Below are 25,781 nucleotides of genomic sequence, written 5' to 3' on the forward strand. Positions count from 1 at the left end.
GGCCACTGCACTCCAGCCTGGGCGACAGGGCGAGACTCCGCCTCAAAAAAAAAAAAAAAAAAAAAGAAAATACTAATTATTTGTAGATCTCTCTATAGAATACCACTTGTGCCTTAGTAGTAATAACAACTGATGAAAACAAGCTCAAATAGTAGTTAATTGATTAAAAGAATTTTTATGTACTAGAAAAATACTAAAAGTATTTTCCATGTATCTTAGTTCATTTCTGAAAAATAAGCTAAAAGGTTAAGGGAATAGTTAAGATGGCATTAGAGTTATTTTAGAAATTATAAATGCTATATACATGTCTTAGAAGAATCATTCTTATTAAGAAAGTCAGGTTTGATACTTCTTTCACTTAAATGTGTATAAAAGATACTATTTTAAGTTAAAACTTTTTGTAATAAACTAAAATATAGTGGTAGATAAATGGTAAAACATGACCAGAACTACTTTGGTATTTCTAGATTCTCTTTTACAAAAACATTTTTATATAAATATAATAGGTCAAGTAAAACTATGTGAAACACAGAGAAACCTTTCTCCCTTACTTCCATGTACAAAAAGTAAGCCTTGAAATCTTTCGACGCAATTGATTGTAATTCAAGTACAATACAGAGGCACCAGAATTAACTAAATACTAGTGTTTTATGAAAAAAGAAGATATTTCATCTACCACTTTTTTTTTTTTTTTTTTTTGGTCAAGCAACCATTAATCTAATCTTTAACCTTCAATTGTAGGGTAGCATTTATTTTGTACTAATAATATACCTACAATGTACCAATAGTAGTACTATAAAATAATGTACAAATTATTTTATGGAATATTTTAAGTTATTTCAGTAAATATGTATACAGTGATACTGTTTTAAGTTAAATTATTCTACACTACACTGTTATAATAAATGATAATGAGCTTTGGTGAATTTAAAAGTACCATACTGGACATAAGCCAGAGAAGTGTCCATCCTTTTGGTAGCCCCTATAAAATCTTCTCTGAAGACAGAGTGTGCAGGTCAGAAAGCTTGGCAGAAAAGCAACCAAGCCATGTTCTAGTTTGGAAAATATAGAAATAACCATCCAGGGACAATTCAGTTTACTTTCTTATATTTCTGACTTTCTAAGATCTTGTCAAGAGACACATTAGCAACAAGGTTATTAAAATTGTATGCTGTAAGAGTTTTAGTCTACTGTAAAAATGTTAACAATTACAGTAAAGCATCTTATTTGGCCACTGGTATGCTAATGTGCTATATTAAGGTCTGAAACAAATCAACAACAAAAAATATCCAATTGCTAGTACTATTGAAAGTAGAATTGTATTTGTCATTTATGTGCTTCTCGTCACCAACAAATAAAACATATTTTTAAGCAAACTATTCCTGCTGATTTATAAGAATTCAGTAGTTGTCTCAGGAAGATATGAGATATTAACACACAATTGCATAATGGATAAGAAATGACAAATAATTCCTGCACCATTACACACATTGATGAATTCTTGCATGGAAGACTGTGTCCAACTTACTAACATTTCCTGGATGGCAAACAGAATAAGTATAAAAATAATGATTTAAGGGTTTATCCTCTGAATTTCCTGAAAACATTTTCATAAAATATTTCATTACATAATTTTCAAACAAATGTTTGAGGAGTTCCGAAGGAAAATCTATTATATCTAATTATTTCATTGTTTTTACTTGGAATAATGTGACATAAATACAGCATTATTGTATAAATACACCAAATATATTTGATAATCACTTCTACAAAATGTTATAAGTTACATAGTGTAACAACATTGAACACTCTTGAACATTTTTAACTTTTCTTTAAACATATTAGCAGTGTGCCCTTTGACTATTTCATGTTTTATCCGTTTTTAGAAGTGCCCAAAAGTTACTCATTTGCTTAACAGAGTTACGCCCAGCTATCCAATAAAATCATTTCTGTCGAAGTATTTTGAAAAGCAAGTTTTGTTTTGTTTCTGTAAGAAATAGTATTTTTGGGCCGTGTAGCTACATATCTAGCTTTGGGAATGGAACCAAGAAATAATAAGAAAGAAAGAATATCAGTTAATCTCTTAAATTTTAATGATATATCTATCAGATTTCTAATATGTTTAATATTGATTAATCTTATTTTATTCAAATATATCCAAATATTTATTAATTTATTATATAACTGTCATTCTTGAATTTTTTGGAAGTTTTCTTCCATCATCTATTGTATTCTTTATGGTTCTTTGGGAAAATGAAATTAGTATATTTATAATCAGTAGTAAAAGTATCTTTAAAAAATTTTATTGAGTTCATACTATAGAAATGTTTTTTATTATATTAATTCCAGTCTTCTATCAGCTCTGTCTTTTCACAGAACACTTGGCTATACAGGTACTAAAAAAATAATTAAATGAGAATACAATTTTTAAATCTGATAACATTTTTAAACACTATTAAAATCAAGGCAAACTCTTAGAGATTAGAAACATACCAAAATCCTGATAATCTGGGTTGCTCTTCACTATCAAAATATCTCCCAACTATGTCCAGACGCGGTGGCTCACGCCTGTAATCCCAGCACTTTGGGAGGCCGAAGCAGGTGGATCACCTGAGGTCAGGAGTTCGAGACCAGCCTGACCAACATGGAAAATCCCCGTCTCTACTAAAAAAAATACAAAAGTAGCCGGGCTTGGTGGTGTATTCCTGTAATCCCAGCTACTCAGGAGGCTGAGGCAGGAGAATCTCTTGAACTTGGGAGGCGGAGGTTGCAGTGAGGGAAGATGGTGCCATTGCACTCCAGCCTGGGCAGCAAGAGTGAAACTCCATCTCAAAAAAGAAAAACAAAACAAAAAAAACCTCCCAACTACAGTGTGTAGGAAAAATTTTCATTCAAAGTCACTGTGCCGGTTCTGTTTCTAATGAACAAATTTAATAATTTATATTCCTGCCTAAATATGAGCCTATAAGGCATTAAATCTAATAATATTTTTCAGAAAATATATGGTTGCTTCTCAACAGAACTTACTTGCCTACAATACCTTGAGCCAGTCAGATGATGGAATCTTTCTCCTGTCAGCAAATCATATTTTAATATTCTTTCTTGTTGGGTTGTGATAAATGAGATATCAGTTCCAATGTACAATTGTATGGCTTGAAAGATTTAATTATATTTCTCTTTGGAGACATATTAAAAGATTATTTTTGTTTTCTCTTTGGAGACAAATTAGCAAGTCATTGTAGTTAAGGACATTGCAGTATTTAAGAAATTGATATAAAAAATGAGTCTCAAGTGTAGCTCAGTAATATTTTGATTATAATGGTTTTATATATTTCAAAGGATCAGGCCATGTTTAATGGATTTCCTTGAACTATGAGCTTTAGAATATCAGAAACCATTTCTGATTCATCTTTATGACTTTGTTCCTAAGATACTAATTAATAAATGTTTATTAAAAAAAGCTTTGTTTCAGGACAGCGACATTTAATTTTTAAATGAAGCAGTATTTTAATTTTTTAATAATAACCTGAATATTTATGGATAATAACCTTATTGCCAGCAGGAATTTTGACCATGATAATCATACATGACTAATTTTCAAGTACTTCACAGAAAATTTTATTTTTCTCCCCATTGAACTAAGCAAGTTAAAGAAATGGTTCTCGACGTCTAGAAACTTGCATTTTGGAGAAACAATTCTTAATGCAAAATTTATTTGATAAATAAATATTGAACTTCAGTTATTTCCAAAGCAAGAAGTGGTTTTAAAATTCATAAGTAATACTTCCTTTTCCTTAGAAGTTTATAATCTGCTAGAAAGAGTAAGACAATCTAATAATTATAAAGAAAGTCCATTTTTAATTCAAAGTCAGGAAAAATAGAAGTTGAGGAAGGCAGAGGTTATGTTTGGTTAAGGAGGAGACAGTTCATGGAGGTGCTGCCATTTGAGTTGGGCTTGGTGAGAGACTTACTTGCAGGCATCACTAGAAATGAAGGTGTTTTAAGTTTAGGAAAATGTAAGAAAGGGTGCAGTGGTTTGACAAATCCCATAACGACAAGTAGTGCACTTTGACCACACAGTGCAAGTAGGACATAACTCCAAAAGTTTGTTGAGAAGCAATAATGGCATAGGTGAGGATGACTTCTGTGGACATGTAAACAAAAGATAACTAACAATATGAAATAGTATTTCCATTGCTAGATAGATTACAGTAATGACTCTAATCTCCTAATCTATTGATGTGTTTGTCTGTATGTTTAAAAATACACATGGTAAAATAAGAAACTGATATGTGTTTGTGTTTTAACTTTTTAATGAATTTGATTTCATATGATGACCCTTAATTTCCAGACAAAAACTTTATAACTGATAATTGACTATCAGAAGTCAAATTTTAAGTCTATTTTTTTAAATGATCTACTTACATATTCCTGGATTGGGGAAGAAATGACATAAAATTGTACTAAAGGAAATTATTTTCAAAATTTTTCTTTCATGTAACTTTGATTGTATGTGACTTCCAGAGCCTATTGCTTTTTAGCAAGAAGCACAGTGAAAGATTGAGAAAATGTACCTAAACATGAAAGTCATCTCTAATCATTTGGGTTTTATACATGAACATAGTTGTTTACCCACCACTTCACTGATAACATCAACATAAAGGTATAGGAAATAACCCTGTATATTCATAAACCATGTACCATGTGTACATATATAATGTTATGCTATACATTATTTTATTTGATTTCATAACTTGCTTTTCATTGCTTTCACCAAAGCAGATCATCTTTTTATTTGGTTATGTTCTTTTTCTCGTGTAACTAATGTAATATGTTATCTTTGCCAACTAAGAATCATTTGAATATGAATCAACCATCCATGAAGAATTTATATTATTCAGAAAGCCTGCTATGCTAAAAGTATACTTCAACCCACTTTCACCACATAAAATAATAGCAAAAATAATTGGTTTTTCCTAAGTTTGGATGATCCAATTGGCCTAAATTTTTAGTAGAAGTGAAGAAGATAATGCTATCTTGAAACACAACACAAATGTTTTAAAAATACCCCATTGTGAGGTATGGAGAGAACTATAACATTATCTGTTAAATCTTACTGTTAATAGCAACTCTAAAACAAAGAAATTTTTTTATTTTGAAACATGGGACGTAAACTTTGGCAGAAGAAACACACTTGGTTAGACAATAGTTTATATATTTCAATTACAAATTTGAATTAAGTCTAGAACAATAGATGTGAAATATTCAAAAAAATACCACCATAGTGTTGTTTTCCCATCTAAAAAAAATCAATGAATTTTAATGTCTTCTCTCTTATAAGGAATTTAGTTATATCAGGACCTCATATTAATTCTCATTTTTTAAAAATAATTTTTCAGATACATTATAGTGATGACCATAATCAACAATTCCAATTCAAACTTCTGATTATGTAATAAGTTTGTAATCAAGTTCATAAAGTATTGAAGAATTTCTTATTGCAAATATTGTGACTTATGATAAACTATCAGCACTAGTATTCATATAACATTGATTATTGATAAGTAGAAATAACTGTGGTGTAGGATATTGAAATTTAATTTGTAGAATATTGAAATTAAATTTATATTACACATATTTTAAGAGATGTAAATCACATTCCAACTGATAATATAAAATGATTTACTTAAATTTGTTCTATTCTTTAAAAAATGAACACTTCAACTTGTTTTAAACTTAAGAAAGTGTTAAAAATTGAATATGCCACTTTTAAAATCATCCCAAGGCTGGCCATGGTAGCTCCTACCTATAATCCCAACAATTTGGGAAGCAGCGGTGGGAGGATCCCTTGAGGCCAGGAGTTTGAGATCAGTCTGGGAAAGATAGTGATACCCTGTTCCAACAACAACAGCAACAACAACAACAACAACAATAACAAATACTTTAAAATTAGCTAGGCACGGTGGATGGTGCTTGTTGTCCTAGCTACTTGGGAGGCTGAGGCAAGGGAGAGGATCACCTGAGCCCAGGCGTTCAAGTTTACAGTGAGCTATGATTGCACCACTGCACTTCAGCCTGGGTGACAGACCAAGACCCACGGACATACTCAGACCTCCTTAATTTGAAATCATAGTCTCTGTTAAAAATAAACCATTTTCCTTAGAAAAGAGATTTCAGCCTGTTATCGTGCTGCCACTGAGTTGAAGAATTACCTTCTGCTAGAACAGGTTATACAGTTATTTACTACATAATTAAGTTGTAGGCATGAAATAATCTTTTCAGCATTCTTTGCCCTCTCAGTGCCAAAATTACTTTAGTGTGAGCATCAGCGCCCCCAGGTGACTTATGTAAACCTATACTCTGACATAAATGCTGAAAACAATAGACATACCCACAACTTAAAATACAAATTCAAGAGGAAATAAGGTGAAGCATACTGTTGATAAAAATTACTACTAAATTCCGGTGCTATTTCATATCTAGAAACATTCTAATTGCATATAACATTTGAAAATATTGGATAGTCATTCTACATATAAACTTCCTAAATCATTAATTTCCAAAATCATTAAATGAGTGATTAGATACATCTTATGGCCTGGCAAAACATGGTTTAGGCACCACTTACAGCACACATAAATGAATGGAATGAAAGGATGTTAACAGTAATGGAAAATAGTGATGGATTTTACAAGGTCAAACCCACTGACATTTTATTATTGATAAGTAGAAATAGCTACAGTGTAGGATATTGCCGAAATCTAAGCAAATGAATTTTTAAAAATATATTAAATAGAAGCTATTCTTTTATATTTTCTGCTTTGGATATTTTCTCACCTGACAAAAACAAACACACATTTAGATTTCTCAGATTTCTCAGGGGATGTTCTTTTGAGTAGATTATCTGTAAAAAATTTTATGACACATCAGTCAGGTGCCATGGTTTAATTTTTATGTGAGGATTTGCTAGGACAGATGAAAATGTATGCTAGTCTTTTCTCCTTACATATAAGAATTGGCAGAATTACTGCTTACAAAATACACTGCTTAATTACACTATCTGCAGTGTCAGTGGAACACATTTCACCCAGTCATCTTTGTCATGTTTAAGACACCTGGTCTTAAGGGCCTAGTAATTTTCTTGATGTAAAAGATAGCAGCACAATTTCTTGCCCCTCAGTATTCCCTTCCCCTATCTAAACTCCTATGAGACAGAACCAACAACTATTCCATACATTAGGCTCTGATTTTAGTAGAACCACTTTTCAGTCACAGTTCAATAAGCACAGATCTCTTGCAGAATTCTAAGACTATGAATTTTTAAAAGTATGCTACATAGAAGCTGTTCTTTTACTCAATTATTTTTTTTCTTTCTTCCATTTGTTCCTGAGTTACTCCCAGATAATTTTTTTTCTGCCTTTCTTGAAAGTTCTGCTATCAAATAATCAAATAACAGAAGGCTGGAAACAATAAATTTTATAAATATAACTTTAAAATAGAAACTATTCCTTTACATGTGATTAGAAAAAGGGGGAGGAATTTATTGGGGCAGGGAAGGGAATAATGAGAATGACCAAGGCCACTATATTCCATGAGCCTTTGAAGACACCAAGGGCAACCTCATCTTTGGATGGAAAAAAAAAAAAAAAGTAGTCTGTTAAGTGACTGGGTTTACCTTAGAAAAGTTAAGTTACAGGACTGAGTAATCTAGTAACAAGGAAACTGCTGACAAACTTCTGGGGGTGATCATTGTTGAGCAAAGAAGCAGATGCTACCAAGTCAGGATTCTTTGTCTAAAAAAACAACAGTTAACACTGTGGTTGTATTTTTTCTTATGTATTGCTTCAAAACATTATCAGAAAAGAGTACAGTATCTCTGTTAAGTTGACTAAAAATCTGATGTGTCATTTTATTGACTGTTGTTATTGTTTTTTGAAATCTTGTTCATGTTTATAGGTTTTCTGACTTGAGTTTTGAGATATTCCAAGCAGATTAGCCTAGCAAGTTTAGAACTGTGAATTTAATAATTATCTTCTAGGTATGTGTAGGAACATATTGCATGAGACAGTAATGTAATTTCTGAGAAATGTCTACACACAAGCTTTCATATACCTTTATTCTGTCTTTAGAATTTGGAATGATGGGAGATCATACAATTAAAAGTCAGCGACCTCGATCTGTTCATGAAAAAAGGGTCCCTCAGGAACAAGCTGATGCTGCTAAATTTATGGCACAAACTGGTAATACGTTAGTTACATTTGTATATTTATTGTTGTTAATTTAATGAAGCCACTGCATGTTTCCATAACCTTTTGCTGCACATGTGTCAGTTTTTGGAGCTGATATTTTTTTTGAGCCATTTTTTTTTTTTTTGTCACCAGTTAAAGTCCATAAATCAAGTAGCTGTGAATTGAAAAGTGCACAAAAATTATGTAAGAATTATTTTGCTTTCAGTATGGGACATTTAGGATTTGCATAGTAGCATTTATGCTAATTAACTACTTAAAATGTATCATTAAATGTTTAAAGAAAGACAGCAAAGTTATTTCTTCAATAATTGATTGACATAAGACTTTCAAAAATTATAACTTTAAATGAAACTTTAGACAAATTTATTTTAATAATATTGAATACATTGAATTTTTTCAAGTGTGGTCCTACTTATAAGTATTAATTATTGTTAAAATCACAGAAAATATAAACTTTTTAAAATTTTAATAATTTTTATTTGAAAAGAGTTGTGTTATATAAGCTAAATAATAACAAGTTGACAGTGTTAAGTAAGCTGTAGCACATTCCAACTAATTAAATATCAACTAAAATGACTTTCTATTTTATAAAATGATTAATTCTAAATTAATTAGATTACTTTTAAAACCTCTCTCCAAATATATCTGTAAATATTTGGAATATGTATAATTTATGCCTATTATTTAGTTACAGAATTTGAACTAATATATGTATTCATATTTTTTCTTATCATAATAAACGATCTAATTCCATCTGAGTACATTGCATGTAGTACATCCTTAAAAGAAAAAGTGTTTAAACTTTGTTTTGTAAATTTTCAATTGTTACCTTTATTTTGGGAAATTGAAAGCTAACAGTTTTATCTATGTCTTAAAAAACTGTATACGTCTCGATGTTTTGCCATTAATACAGAAGTTTCAAGTACATGACCAATTTCCTGACATGACATTTAGATTGACAGTGATGAAATTCCCCCAAGAAATGGATATTTCCTTCAGTTCACATATTCTTAGGATAATATTTTTTAGAACACTAGATCTGAATCTGCAATATAAAAATGCAAATATTGTTAAAGAGTTTTGCTCTCAATAATGGGTGAGTAGAAGATTTTGATACATTAGTTGTAAGGAGGTCAAATTTTCAGAACAGGAAGTTTAAAATAAATTCTACAAAGATTCACTTTTAGTTTTTTTGAGATATATATTGCAACCAAATACAGAAATGTAGAAACTTGCTTATCTGGATCCCTTTTTGTGTACCTTCTTGTTTAAGAAAAATTGATTTTCATTTTTACTATTTGTTTGAACAAGTCTAAAAGTGTATTAACAGGTTTAGGCAAATTTCCAAATTTCTAAATGTATTTCTCTTCTTTATAGGGAGCAAAAAGTTTCAACCACTGAGCAGAGATTAGAGACATTAAGTCAAGGCACACGGGCATGGGCTGACTACTCATCTTTGTCAGCACCATCTCGTGGGGGCATTTCTGCAAGATTAAAAAAGGTGTATTTTATTTGTGCAAAAGACATGGCAGACACTGGTTTACTGAAGTTCCTAAAAACTGGAGCCAATAGGAAGTGAAATGGAAAATGATAGTTTTACATTTCCAATAGCGTAACATGATTAGTTTATGCATGAATATTATGCAATTTGGCCAAAAGGTTTTGTACAATTTTTTTTATTTGTCTGTGACCTAGTTCAGTTCACAATTTTCAGCCAATACCCTTTTGGTAAATTCAAATTTCAAGGAACATTGTGTTTTCCTAGTAAGGAATTACTCATTTCAAAATGATGAGTAATGAATATTTATTATTTTATTTTAACCAAATATAGTATAGACAAACATAAAGACATGTATAAGACTTTAAAATTAAACTATTTCAGTTCTGATGTAAAACTGGGAAACTACATTATTTTAAGTAATTTTAAAAATTTATAATTTAACAGAAGACAATTATAATATGAAAAAGAGAAGAAGGTTTTCCTTAAATATTTTCCTAAATTATACTTTCTTTAGGTGTTAAGGTAGTGTGAATAAATGCAGGTAAGTGTCACACAATGAAATTTTATAAAAATTCAACTTTACTTATAAAATATTTCCCTGTATTTGTCTTTAAGCCAAAAAAAGACTGTTGCATATAAATAGTATAAAATTTGTTAACAGTAATTTGAGAACAAAGAATAAGGCAAAAACATAAATTTAAACAATAACAAAAGACAATATATTTTCATATTAATCATAGAGAAAAAAGCAAAAGTTATCACACTTTAATATTTAAGAATTACTTCTCCAAATGAGTAACCTGGCCTCTTCAATCAATATGATCAGTAAAAGATTGTAATTAAAAGCAATCTTTCTATAGAGTGATAAAGTGAGTGTAACAGGTTTTAAAAAGAGTAACGTTTGATAAAGTAGCATAGTTTGAACATAAATGATGATGCTGTAATAGCCTATCATGCAATCTTTATTTATCGTTAAGGAGTATAAAATACAATGATATCATAAAAATACATGTATTTAATATAGACATCTAAATTAAATGCCAATAAGATGACTTGAGATATCCTAGTTACATTTGCTTATGCTTAAGTATCACAGTCATCAATTAATTTATAAACATGTTTACAAAAGTAGTCTTTTATTACAGTGAGGAAAATAGCCTAAATTTGGACTATGTAACATGTTATCTAAAATTAAAAAAAAATAAAATTAGACTGGGCGTGGTGACTCATGCCTGCCATCCTAGCACTTTGTGAGGCCAAGGTGGGTGGTTCACCTGAAGTTGGGACTTCAAGATCAGCCTGATCAACATGGTGAAACCCTGTCTCTACTAAAAATACAAAACATTAGCCAGACATGATGGTGCACACCTGTGATCTCAACTACTCGGGAGGCTAAGGCAGGAGAATCTCTTGAACCCAGGAGGCAGAGGTTGCGGTGAGCCGAGATCACACCATTGCACTTCAGCCTGGGCTATAGAGTGAGACTTCGTCTCAATAAGTAAATAAATAAATAAATAAATACAATTAAAAGTACACTTCTAATTTCATGACTTTAAGATACTAGCAAAAGTTTATATTAATATTTTGTTAATAATTTAAAATGCATTCTCACACATTATCTCACTCAATCTTCCCAGATTTTGAAGTAAATATAATATTCATTTTATCAAAGACATTCAAAGAACTAAAATGACTTTCTCAAGGTCACAGAGCTATTATTCAGTAGATTTCCATCAATCACAGGTCTTCTGACTTTAATTGCAATGCTTTTCCAGTTTCCTTTTGTGTTTCATGCTAGGCTAAAGAGCTTTTAGTTCATACTATCTCCAAAGACCCATATATTAAAAACAGTATACTTTGTCTTATACTTTACTATTTTAATGTCATTAAATATTTTTAACATCTTTCTTATAATGTATATTAGCTGTTCTCACAATGGCCTAATGTTCTTGCCTAGAATGTTCCTCATACTTTTATAAATAAGGAAGGGGTAGCATGGAAAAAAGAAGTATTTAGTGGAAATGTCATTGAAACTATAGGATTTGAGTTATAACAAGATTTTTTGATAGGTAGGCCACTATTTCACTGGCAAAAATTTAATTCAAAATCTGAAAGCCAATATGTTTTATTTATTTATTTATTTACTTTATTTTTGATCAATGAAGAAAGAGGAAGAGTGATGAGGCCAATTCTGAGCATTCATTATCAAACTTTCATGATCCAGGCACCACTGCTTAGCCTGTTCAGCATCATTGCAGTATCATACATTCAGAAGCAACCCAAATGTTTAAATACTTGTACAAAAGTAATTTAAATATAGGACTTGATCTGGATTCACTGCTAAGTTTAGTTAAATTATGTTTTTCTGTCATTATGACAATGCAAGAGGAAAAAGGCTGCTTTTGTGGTAAAATAGAACTAATTTTATTCATAACCTTTATCATTTCACTTATAGAATCCACATTGTTCATAATTTTCTTTTAATTAATAACATGCAACCATAATATTTATACCTCACTTAATCTCATCACAGTTTGGAACATCATTTTAAAAAGTAGATTATATTTTTCCTAACTTCAGCTTAAATTTTATATTGCTAAATTTATATGCACATATATTCATATATGTGGATTTTTTTAACTATTATCCTTCTATTTGGTTTATAGAATAATGATTTTCAATCTTGATAGAGTATTCTTTAATGTAAAAGAACAAATTATGAAGCATGGCTTTAACTGTTACTCAGATAGTCATCCAAGGACATTTTTATGAAATTAGCAATATATAAATTTGTGAAGAAAAAAATTCTGAAATGATGAAGGATTATCTATACAGTATTTTCAATTCACACTGATCACAACACTGAAAAGCAGTCCCATTTGATGTAATCTGTCATCCCAGTTACCATTGTCTGTGCCCTTACAATATATGTCCAGTTATAAGCAGATGGTCATCTATGCCTCTGGGTGCATGATGCAGAACAATATAAGAGCAAATGCGTCATAATGGTACTACTCAAAGTGTGGTTAGTAGAAGAGTGTTTGTCCACAAACTGACCATTATGTCTCTCAAAGGAATAAGCAGTTTATATCAGAATGTAAAACCAACTACTTCCTCAAGCACAGGTTTTATTTCAGCTGACGTTTTATTTTTAGAACAAACTTCTCACTGAGAAAACCTGTGTGTTGAATTACATTCTGGCCCAAACTCCTTCTTTCCTAGAGTACTAGTCTGTGGACCAGCTGCCTTGAGTAGCCCTGCAAATAATTTTCAAGTCATTTACTAACTCTCTAGAAAACGATGGACAAATACATGATCATATTCTACCCTTTGAATTCTATTCCAAAGGCAAATTATAAACAGAAACATTAAATTTTATTAATTTTCCCTTTGATCTACTAATCAGTAATACAAAGTTTTGAGAAACATTTCACCTACAAACTTTTCAATGACTAAATTGTTAACTTAAGTAGTTAACTGCCAGCAGCTAAATAATCCAGTGTGAATCTGGAGAAAAACGACTGCAAATTTTCAAATCAATTTTAAAAATTCATCCTGAACATGATGCCATGGTAGAATTAGAAGCCTATTTTGTTGGTCATAGAAATGTTTGACTTTTGAGTCTCCTTGGGACATAATAATAGCAATTCGACATAGTTTCATTGAGATGCTAACGCCAAGAAAATTAATGAATTTAGATATTCATTGGCTTTTTAGAGCTCCATTTTAAATAAATTTTAGTTCCATATCAAATTAATGAAAATTATCAACAAATATGTCTTTATTTTGAGTTAAAAAATCACTACTCTAGATCATAGGTGAAATTGTTAGCAGAAGGATTTAAATAAATTACCACAAAATAAATAGCTATCATAGTATGAAAAAGTAGAAATTGCACTAGTAATAAACTATAAATGTCAGTGCTCAATACAATATAAATTAGAAGTGTCCAAGCTCCCAGGTTTCCACATCATCTAGCATTAGAAAGGGTGTTACGCAATAAAGGACTAAGGAGGAACACCTCAATATATTTTTGCTCACCAAAGCCATAGAATAAGCTTAGAAATATATTTTGCTTCCTTTTCCATCAAAATACAAAGTCTTAGATTAATTTGAAGAGAATCACTTCAACAATTAGTCATATTGAAAAATGCTGATTAGTTCCTTCATAGTGTCCATGGTACAGTGTAATTTGTGAAGAGTATTTTGCTAATAAGGTTATGGCAAAAGTTGGTGTTTGCATCAGCATTATAGGCATGCCTCTTTAAACTTCATTTTTCTCTGAAATGTTTTCATGTACCTTTTGATGTCTGGTCATATTTTTACATTTAAATTATTCTTGCATGTCATAATGTCAGTTTGGTATAATGCTTACTAGATGAATATTTAAGACAGTATTTCATGTTTATTTGTTGTCTTGCACGCAGGTGAATCTGGTGTGGAAGAGTGGTCCCAGTGGAGCACATGTTCAGTTACTTGTGGTCAAGGGTCGCAGGTGCGAACCAGAACTTGTGTATCACCTTACGGGACACACTGCAGCGGCCCATTAAGAGAATCAAGGGTTTGCAATAACACTGCCCTCTGTCCAGGTAGTGTTAGCAGCAACTACAACTGTGGATGTGATTGAATTGTGTCATGCTACGCATTTGGAACGATTTGTTATTTTCATATGAAATGGGTATAGGCATTTTGATTGGAGTGGATAAGTGTAATTATTATTCAACTGTAATATTTTAAGATGTGTGTGATTATTTCTGCTTTTAAACCAGTCACAAAATTAGGTAAATGAGTCCCCTCTTCACTGCAAATATCAGTTTCTAATCTGTGTATCTACTTCTAAGAGTATTTAAGGTTCAAATATCTTTTCTGTGTTTTAGATGGTGAAAATGTTCAATTGAATTCTTGAGGAAAAATGTAATCTGCCTACATACTAAAAATATGATGTATATTCATGTCTTAAGGCAGTGGTTGACATAGTCTGTCAGACAGTCAGCAGTTTTTATATCACTTATCTGACCCTATCAAAGAAAAGAGTGTCCCTGACCAAATAACTTTTTGTTATTTTATTTCATTCAAGTAACTTTCGTCATCAGAGGTATCCACTGCTTTGTAAACTTAAATGAAACTTAATGAAAAGAGAGACAGAGAGGGGGAGAGAGAGAGATCTTTAATGTTAAATGAAGCATTAACAATAGCATGCCCACTTAGTGTCAGATTTTCCATGTTACCTCACAATTTTGTTCTTCAGTTGATGCACACATGCATATTATAGACATTTCTCCCTCCCAGACCACTGACTTTCATGTAAAAATAAGTAACAATAGGACTCTGGACTTTGTTTCCTAAAGTTCAAAGCACATGATGTTACGAATCTCCAGATTTATCTTTTTGTCTAACCATTTATGTGGTGGATGAATGACTATAAACATACTGACAGCTACAGTTGACACTGGACTTGCATTCACAGCCTTTCCAGGGACCTCCAAAAGGGGACAGGTGTAAAGAAAATGACTTATACTGCAGCAGCCTTTCATCTGCTAGCTTGTGCTTAGAAGTTTCTCATTAAGTTCCATTTCTAGAGATGGCTGACTCCACAGTTGCTAAAAGCAAGAGTAGAGAGTGGGTGGCATGGAGTAAGGGCAGGAATAATGTCAGTTTTCCAGCAGAATATGCAAAGGGGATCCATTAAAAGACAGTCTGAGAGAGTTGTTAATGGTTGTAGAGTTTCAGATTTGCAAAATGAAAAAGTCTGAATATCTGTTTCACATTATGAATATAGGTAATACTACTAAGTTGTAGACTAAAAATTGGTTAGATGGTAAATTTTACATTATGTGCTTTTTATCATCATAAAAAAAGGACAGTGTGGAGGAAATAAAAGGTAAAGAAAGTGGTGGGCACAAGATGGAGGAATGATGCAATGAGGTGGGCGATCCCTTTAGAATAGAATTGGGAGGTAACAAAGCAGTAGATGAAGGTAGAATTAAAAGTTAAGCAGGGCAGAGAACTGAAACCTATGATGAAAGAAAGGCAGAATTAACTGGAAAAGAGCAATAATTGCCACTAAGAACAAGAAAAATCAGTGAGGCTCAGTGGGAATTAAACTAGAGCAAGAAAAAAACATGAAGTAAAAACTAAAAAGATTCATAAGAAAAAATGTTTAAGGAGTTTGTGAGGGGGAAGAAGATGAAAACCATGATTAAAAACAGGGTTCATAGAGCAGACAGATTCTAGGTACATTCGACAACACAAAGAAAACAAGTAGAAGTAAGGATCTGGGGATTTTATTTTATTTTATTTTTTAAACTGACAGGTAACATGTATGTTTTTATCTTGTACAACATGATATTTTGAGGTCATGTTGTATATGACATATACATTTTATATATATATATATCAAATGTTGTGAACTGGTTAAATCTAACTAACAAGTGTCTTACTACGTATAGTTATTATTTTTATGCTGAGAGCATTTAACATCCACTCTCTTTACATTTTTTAAGAATACAATATATAGTCATTAACCATAGTCACCATGCGGTATAATAGATCTCTTGAATTTCTTCCTCCTATCTAACTGTGATTATATATCATTTGACCAACATGTTTTAGAAATGAAATCTTCATCCCACAAGGGTAGATACTTATTTTCATTTGGGTGTGGGTAGAGTGGGTTTTCTGGGAAGAATACTTAAAAGCTGTTCCCTACTTACAGTATTGACTTAAGGAGATCCAGGATCAAGTTTTCTGTCCTTGATAATGAGAAAAATGTCAATAAAGAATTATGCTGTACTTGAAATATAAATTTATCTAATCAGCATGTGTTTGAATAGCCAAGATGCTTTCAACACACAAGGATAGTATTATGGCAAATGGATTTTCAAATGTGAGTCTGAGTGGATTGGAAAGTGTTCTCAAATTTTCCATTCACAGCCTACTTCCCAGCCACTAGTTATGCACATTCATAAGGATGACATATGCAAGTTGCCATCCTTCTACCAGAGACTACTTATTAACGCCTTCACAGAGAACATCTGTGGTGGGATCAGAGCGCTCCTCCCACACAGAACTGCCAAACCCACTTTTTCACTGTGTCTGATGTCCAGAAGGCTATCTAATATTCCATAATTTAAAGATTTTTAATTTAAAGTTTGTCTTCCCCATTTATGCCTGAGGTTGCAATTTTTTGAATTTGAAAAATCAGATCTTGGTGACGACCTTGAGCAGTAGAATATAAATAACTCCCAGATGCTGTGTTCCAATAATGGAACACTAGGCATAAATTCCTCAAAAACCCTTTTACCCTTACACTTATAGAACGACATACCAATTACTAGCTCCTCTTCACATTTATATGCATGAAGTCTTTTTCTTTCTAAATTTGATTAAATAGTACCATTGACAACAAGTTTATCTTTTAATCATTGTTTTAGTTCAGAATGTTGAAGTAAAGAAAATGAAAACAGTTTTGTTGATTTATTTTTAATTTTCCAAGCATAAAGGACAATTTAGCAAACTAGAAATACAGAATAAGTTCCCCACTATAAGAAACTGGAATCTTTTTCATCTGGTTGTGATATCTGTTATGAAATATTTTGTGCCGAAATGTTTTATTATTTGTTGTGCTGGTAAATATGTACTTACTTTGCAGTCTAATAGATCCTGAAAATCGTGATAAAAAGTAAATTTTTAAAATTTAATGTTTCAAACAGTAGAAATATCTTCCTAAAATAATAAATTCCCAAAAAGAAAATTAACTCAGAAATCAGTAACTGATTTGTCACACTTTGGACACTCAAATGTATTTGGCATTTAATTAATGAAAATGGCACAATAAATGAACAAATTGAATATTAAAGTCACTTTCCACAAAACGTGTGGAATTATAGAATTAGAGGTTATATTTATTTGTACTATAAAAAGCGAATCAATAGTGTTATAAATTATTGATCATTCACCCATATTCAAATTTCAGAAGTCTGCCTTAGTTAAATTATGCAATATGTTACTTCAATATGGATCCTAAGATATTTGACCTTTAGCAGAATTTTTACTTTGACATTGTACTCTCTTCAAAAGTCTTTATTACTCAAAGTAAAAAACAATGGACATAAACAGAAAGTAAATTGATAAAAATAGAGCTCTACATTCAACAGCACAATTTATTGCCCTAGTTGAATTACAATTTTATGGTTTATTCCAGGGCTTCTCAACTTCATTACTACTGACATTTTGACCCCAGTAAGTCTTGGTTGGGGGGAGTCCATCCTGTGTATTTTTAAATGTTTAACAGCATACCTGGCCTTTACTCACTAGATGCCAGTAGCCCCCCACTTTCCCCCAAGTTGTGACAACAAACTATGTCTCTAGCCATTGCCGAATGTCACATGGGAAGCAAAATTGCCACTGGCTGAGAGCCACTGGTGTACTCTCTATGTGTTTTAATCCTGTAGAAGAAGTTTCTGCAGGCTAATGAATGCTTTTGAATTTTATTTTTTGTAAATGTTACAGTTCTTATATTCATTTATTTCTTAAAAGATAAAACCTGGCCAGACGTGGTGGCTCACGCCTGTAATCCCAGCACTTTGGGAGGCCGAGGCAGGCGGATCACCTGAGGTCGAGACCAGCCTGGCTAACATGGTGAAACGCTGTCTCCACTAAAAATACAAAAATTAGCCAGACACAGTGGTGCTCGCCTGTAATAGCAGCTACTCAGGAGGCTGAGGCACGAAAATCACTTGAACCTGGGAGGCAGAGGTTGCAGTGAGCTGACATTGTGCCACTGTACTCCAGCCTGGGTGACAGAGTGAGACTCTGTCTCAAAATAAAATAAATAAAATAGAATAAAATAAAACCTTTCATTTATTTTATGTACAGCTCAATCTAAATCATAAGAAAATGCATATATGTTTATTTCAAAATATGGTTGTAATATATTTCAGGTATTGCATGTTCTTCATTTCATCTCTAATTATCACAAAAAGAGACATCATAATATAGCTAGTGCCTAAGCTAAGGAGGAAAACTGTAAAAATGAATGAATTTCATTTAAATATATTTGTTTTATTAGGATCATTTTAAATGAACTAGATCATTTACAGATTCTCATGTTTTACTGCAAAATAAAAAAATAACAATTTGCCGTTAAAATAAAAATGTCTAATCTTTAACATTAATCTTATGAATAGCATCTATAAACATAATACAGTATGTGCTGTAATTTTCTACTAACTCAATAGTATCTAAAATAACATTAATGATTTGTATCCTTTTCAAATGAAAAAAAAAACTTTTTAAAAATGATGTGAATGAGTCATGAAATTTTACCATGTAGCCATAAAGACTGTTAGAAAGTATTAAGTAACATTAATTTTCTGAAGATTCCAGTTTCATAATTTAAGCCATCAAGGTTAATCAACATTTTTTGAGATTCATGGAGGAAAATATGCCAATTTAGCACCTTCCTTTTTCTCTGGGATTGTGCAATGCATATAGAACAGTATGATTTGACAGAAAAAAAAATGAACAGAAGCAGCAATATGAATTTTATATAGCATCATTAACTTTTTATATAGGAGGAGAAAATAGGAAGAGAAAAGGTTTTTAAAATAGGAGGAGAAAAGTTTTTTAAAGTAGGAGGAGAAAAGGTTGTTTTAGGAGAAATATTGATAATTGGAAATAAATGTAATAGTTTATAAAAATATTCATTTAATATACCAAAATACATTAATGTAATTACTTTTAAACTATTTTGCCATAATTGATCATATATACATATATTAATATTTATATATATAGGTAGTATATACATCTTATATATATGTAGTTTTATTAGAGCTAGATATAGACTTAACTTTTTTATCTCAATGGATATAAATTGGCTTTGGTTTTCCCAAAATTTTATTGGAAAAAGTAAAACATCTTATTTTTTCTCACTCTCTTTTTTTTTTCCTACATATTATTTTAAAACTATATTTCCCAACAAGGTTCTCAGAATATTAAAGAGCTTTACATTGGATATTTCTATGGCTGTTTTTTCAATGTTTAAACATCCTATCACAACCAATTTAGGCAAATAAATAACACCAATAGAAGGGGAAGAGATATCTCACAATTAAGGTATCCTATACATGTTTCTAAAGTAACAACTTGGTAAGCATACATATGAAGGAGATTCTAGATATATTATATTTACTCACATATTTCCTCTGCCACTTTTTATGGGCCTGTGCTTACCCTTACCAATGTTAAAGAAAAAAATGGGGGGGTCATTTTCCTCTATAAATTTCTACCCCCCTTAATCATATCTGTGGGTGTCATATCAAACATCTGGCCTCTTGAACTTCTAAGAGTATAGCAAGATTAGAGGTTCAACATCAAGAAAAGAGCTTTTGAACAAAAAGCACATTTTTTTCTCGTGCCTTTTTATTGATATTGTCTATTAGGGTGCTATAACATATTGTCTCAAGTATTAAGAATTAGGATGAGAGTGGTGATTTTACCATGCAGGGAAGGGATCAAACACTGAATCTTTTTTCTTTTTTTTTTTTGGAAGATGGAGTCTCACTGTGTTGCCCAGGCTGGAGTGCAGTGGCCTGATCTCAGTTCACTGCAACCTCTGCCTTCCAGGTTCAAGTGATTCTCCTGCCTCAGCCTCCTGAGTAGCTGGGACTACAGGCACACAACACCATGTCCAGCTAATTTTTGTAGTTTTAGTAGAGACGGGGTTTCACTATGTTGGCCAGGCTGGCCGCGAACTCCTAACCTCAGGTGATCTGCCCACCTTGGCCTCTGAAAGCACTGGGATTACATGCATGAGCCACCACACCTGGACTAAACACTGAATCTTGATGGTCTTTTGCAAAATATAACAATATTTATTCACAGTGGTTATTATGAAAGAACACAAATTATGTTATTTAAGATCAATTGTGAATTCCTTGTAGTAGTATGTTTGAAGAATTGATATATTCATATTTATGTTAAGCATAATTATTTTCTTTAGAAATTTATATAAATTAGGTAGATTTCCAGTTCTATCAAGTTGTTAGAGGAGAAAAAGCATCTTCTGGTTTGGTTTCATGGTCATTAAAAAGAGATTATCGTATTTTCCATTCATTTTGAAACAGGGATAAGAGGAATATTTTATGTGAGTAGATACTCTGTTTGAAATTCTTTTTATTCAAAATATGGTAACTTTAAACACAAATTTTTAAATGGCAAAAAAATATATTTTTTAAAATGTGATGTTAAAAGTTAAATGCACCCTCAATTTTCAGATTTTTTTAAATTTTCTAACATAATAAAAATCATTAATCCCAAAATTTTATAAATGTTAGGAGAATTATGTTGGGCTTTGGCTATCTAAATGAAAACTTAACTCTAGGAGATTATCTCTGTTATAAGAGATTTAGTTTCCTATATTACTAGCTGATATTACTTTAACTTAAAAATAATTTGTGACTGTTTTACCATGAGGGAGAGAGGTGTATTTCCATTAAATATAAGGAATGGTTTAAAATTTATGACATGAATAACTGTTAAAATGCAGAAAAAAGCACATGCAATTTTTCATTATTTTAATGAATTTTTAAATTAATAATTATATTTTATGACAAGAATGTTATCTCAACTGTGTTTTAAAATATCTTCATATTTGTCTATTTAATGAGTTTTGTTTTTAATTATAAAGAAAATAATCTTTGATTTTACTTCTCTGCTTTTGTTGTTGAAGCTTCTTTGCTTTATTACAGTACACGGAGTATGGGAGGAATGGTCACCATGGAGTTTATGTTCATTTACATGTGGTCGAGGCCAAAGAACAAGAACAAGGTCATGCACACCTCCTCAGTATGGAGGAAGGCCGTGTGAAGGACCTGAAACACATCATAAGCCTTGTAATATTGCTCTTTGCCCAGGTGAGCCTATTCTGCATTTGGTTATCTTTGCATTATGTGCTTTTTATAAAATTCCTATTGTACACAAGAAATATTAAGAGTACAACCTTCATTCAGTCACATTGGAAAATGTGTCCTTTTCATTGTATCTTGCCTAAAACTGGGTACTTTTCTTGATTCTATCATATGTAGTGGTATAGAATATGTCCTTTAGTGTCAATCAACATTAATCTTTATTATATTTCTACAAATGTGTATATTAATGTTTTCCACCAAGATTTTTATCCGCACTTGCTTTTTCCTTCTGGGAAAATCACGAGGAATCCTAAAGACTTGAGATTAATTATTGCCTTCACACTGAAACGAGAGAGATCTGATTTAGAGCCAGTCCTTCCTATGGTATTCTCTTACATGCATTCAAATTAGGGAGTGGCAATGTACCACTGACCATGTATAAAAATATTTGCTAGGGAATCAGACTTTCTAGATCTCTTGCTAGATGCATAAAATGGCTAAATTATAAACAATTTACAATCTTTATGGGATTATGGAGACTATACAGTCTGTTCTTAGAGTATATTTATGTTATCTTAAATTTTTCTTTCCTTTAAAATGTTTCTATTCTATTTTATCTATCCTTGATAATTAATTTCACCCATTATGCTAGAGGGAAGCCTTCAGAATGCTGTCATTTAGTTTATTCAAACATCAAACAAATTCCTTCAAAATAAATAAGAATAATGTCCAGCTTCAAAGGACTTACAAGTTATGGGAGAAAATACACACACATAGATTATATAATCTCTCAGGGCCAGCAAAGACACATTTTAAAGAAAGAGACATGAATGGAGAATTGCAAAGGCTAAGATGGCAAAGATCAATATAAGTAATCACTCTCTTCTTGGGGAGATTTTCTCATTAGCCCATTTAGTTACATATGCTGCATGCAAGCAACATAGTTGGGATCCCAGTACTGTTGTCCTCCAAATAAATCCTGCAACACACCCTCAATCCCACTGACTCTTTGAATACCCCCAAGTTAATGTCGTGAACTATGAAACAATACTTCAAAGTCCTTCTGGAAGTTTTAAATATATAAAATGTTAAGAATATGAAAACAATCCAATGTGTAGATATGCAAAAGTCATCTAACAAGATTAATTGTTCCCTTCAGAGAAAGACTACTAGGTTCCTGTACTTAATGACATAGAATTAAAGATGAAGGTAAATAATTATAATTATATTATTTTACTGACTAATATATTTTCTAAAATTTTATGAATTCTGTGAATTATGAATATAACTTATGAGTTAATATTCATGCAATTATGAATATTAGAGGGTCAAAACCATAATTAGTTATTTGTTAAGCAGTACTAGAAAATCTATTTATGAGATCAGTAATATCCTGTCTTATTTCTCTCTCTATAAACACACAGGCAGGCAGACACACACACATGTAGTCATGCCTTATGCTTTCAACAAAGATTTGGAAAAGTTTATTTATTTTTTATATTTTTCAATTTTTTTCAATGCTGAGCTGTAACATTTACATAGAATCAAATATAGTTTACTCTTATTTGTCCATGGAGTGCAAAGAAATAGACAATATGGGGAAATAAAAGACAAGAACTAACTATAGAAACTTTTTAAATACTTTTTTGTTACTTCTTTTATGTCAGCTGGACTCCATAAATACAAACATAAAAATGGCATTGATCGGTTAAAATATTGTGAACCAAGTTTCTCATATTCTGCTCTCCATTAGCTTTTCTAGGAGCAAAATCCTTAGATGTCAGCAGAGAGGCTATGTTAGAGTTCAGATGTGAAAACTCATTTTTTTAAGTTGATACAGTTGTGGAACTTTATCACTCAAGTAGTAACCAAGTTTTTAAGCTACTTGGATATTAGTGGCATTATCTTATCATTGGAAGCACTCTTAGTCCAACAAAATCAGATGGCTTTCTTTCATGTAGGTCCTTTATTTTTGTGCATTATTACTATATTATTTTTAAATGTGGCCTTGCTCATATTCTCTCATCAGTGAGCATATGGGCATATCCTTGAGTACTTAAACGTATCATGTGCCATTTCTGACTTCCGTTATTTTCATTCTTGAATTTAGTTGCATTGTAAAAGATGTAAAATTCTTATCACATTGTATCCCTATGAACTTAGTATCTGAAAGCGAACTCTAATAACTAACTAGGATTCTTTTTAAGTTTCTAGGCTGTGCCAAAAAAATGACGTTATGATTTTAAAATATGTAGGTTTATTTGATAGAAACATTTGAAATTAACTTTAGAACTCATCATCTTATAGCTAAACTCAGGCACCTTCACTGGATATGAAAGCATTATTAACTGTCAACTAGATGTAAGGCACTGCTGAAAAGTATATATAGTCCCTGATTTCAAAAGTTTTACTTTCCATTCAGAAGATTCAGACATAAGCATGTGTAAAGTTGAATGCAGTTCTGAAAAACTCATGTAAATATGCTAGCTTCGATGAAAGATGGTAACTTGAGGATTCAGTGGTTTCAGGCAACATTTTTTCTAACCATCCTACATGATATCCTTAAGCTATCATATTAAGAAGAAACCTATGATAGGTAGTACATCGGTAGCGAAGAATGTAGATCAGGACCTACACTAGAGTATGGATAAGAGGAGGGCAGAAGAAACAGGCAAAACCACAAACTGTCTCCTGCTACTCACTACTTTTGCAGGATTTGATGGGATGGGCTGTGGTAATAATGGGCAGTGGGATTTTTGTGTGGGATAATGTTAAAACAGCATTACAGTCTTAAAGCTTCCTACTTTTAAGAAACTGTATGAAACCACCCGAATGAAATAGACACTATGTAGGAATGACATGCATTGTTTATATCAAATAATGAAATACTTTTATGTATTCAGAGTTTGATATATACCTATAAGTAGATAATTTGCTATCAGATTCCTTGTTGAGTCAATGTACAACTTCCTCCCACTTCTTTTGAGGTGAGAGAAAACCATTGCCCTGGGATCCATATAAGGAGAAAGGAAAAGAAGATATAGTGTTTCCTAGTCTGAGTTGTTAGTTACTGATTTGCATTCCATGTCTGAGAACAGGGGGCTGATACTGACGAAACAAGACGGGCAAGAGGCATAGAGCAACAAAAGGAATTCCCTGGCTCATAAGCATAATGTGGCCTATTCTTTCTTTTGTAATCTCTACTAATAATTAAAATATTATGGAAAGGTGTGTATTTGTGTGTGTATATGTGTGTTCAATGGTCTTTGTGGTCTGTTTTACTTATCTCACCAAAGTTCTGGTGGTCCAATATGTTTTCTGTTTTCTCTGATTTTCATTGTAGTCGTTAATTGAGAATTGACTTAATAATGGTCAAGTCTCAATAATTTACATATTTGAGGATAAATAAATTTTCTTTTATTTCCTGTTTTTCTCTCCATGCAACTCTATACCTGGTGGAAACCAAAAAATTACAATTAAGTGGATTTTCTTGACATTAACATATCCAAATTTCTAATATCCCAATATTTAAAGGACATTTTCTATATCTGTTTCATGATACATTGATGTGATGAAGCAGAGTGATCTTGGACTTTTGCAAGAGATCACATATTTAAATGTAGATTTTTACCTTTCAATATAATTATGTCACTCATCTAATCTTTAGTTTATTCATCTGTAAAATGGGGACAATAGTAATACCCACTTCATAAGACTTTGTGAGATGCTGTAAGGTAGAGAACCTGATAGGGAGTAAATACTGTGAAAGTATTAGTAGTAGTATGTTAACGCCCTTCAACCAAAGTTCATCAGAATCACACCTGCAGTTGACCTAGCTGAATGTGTTACTCTCGAGAGTGAGGGGAAACTAACATAGGGAACTGTGGGGATCTCAGCAGTGGAGCGTTTGAAATACTTAAGGGATCTGAGCTTGTGTTAAGTGATTTGGCAGAGGGTTTGAGGAAATGAGCAGCCTTTGTTCTGAACTGGATGCTGTTTGGAAGGTGTGACAATTCTATGGTTGGATACCTTAATAAATTATCCAGATAATAAATTATCTGGATACCTTAATAAATTGTGGCTGGAAGATCAGCCATAATTGGTAAAGAAATAGCAGTC

General features: G+C 31.7%; 1 protein-coding gene across 3 annotated transcripts in view; it reads left to right on the top strand.

The window, feature by feature from the left end:
* Positions 1-25,781, top strand: part of ADGRB3 (adhesion G protein-coupled receptor B3) — a 734,436-nt gene that overhangs the window by 267,549 nt on the left and 441,106 nt on the right. For 2 of the 3 annotated variants that reach the window (XM_008013603.3, XM_073006121.1), the window contains exons 2-4: positions 8,130-8,240; positions 14,178-14,339; positions 21,504-21,668. In XM_008013603.3, the coding sequence (XP_008011794.2) occupies positions 8,130-8,240; positions 14,178-14,339; positions 21,504-21,668 (438 nt within the window). Of the gene's footprint in view, positions 1-8,129; positions 8,241-14,177; positions 14,340-21,503; positions 21,669-25,781 lie in introns of those variants that run through there. The other variant, XM_008013605.3, reaches the window with a different exon arrangement.

Source organism: Chlorocebus sabaeus, chromosome 17 (genome assembly GCF_047675955.1).
Source record: "Chlorocebus sabaeus isolate Y175 chromosome 17, mChlSab1.0.hap1, whole genome shotgun sequence".
NCBI classification, from domain to species: Eukaryota; Metazoa; Chordata; class Mammalia; order Primates; family Cercopithecidae; genus Chlorocebus; species Chlorocebus sabaeus.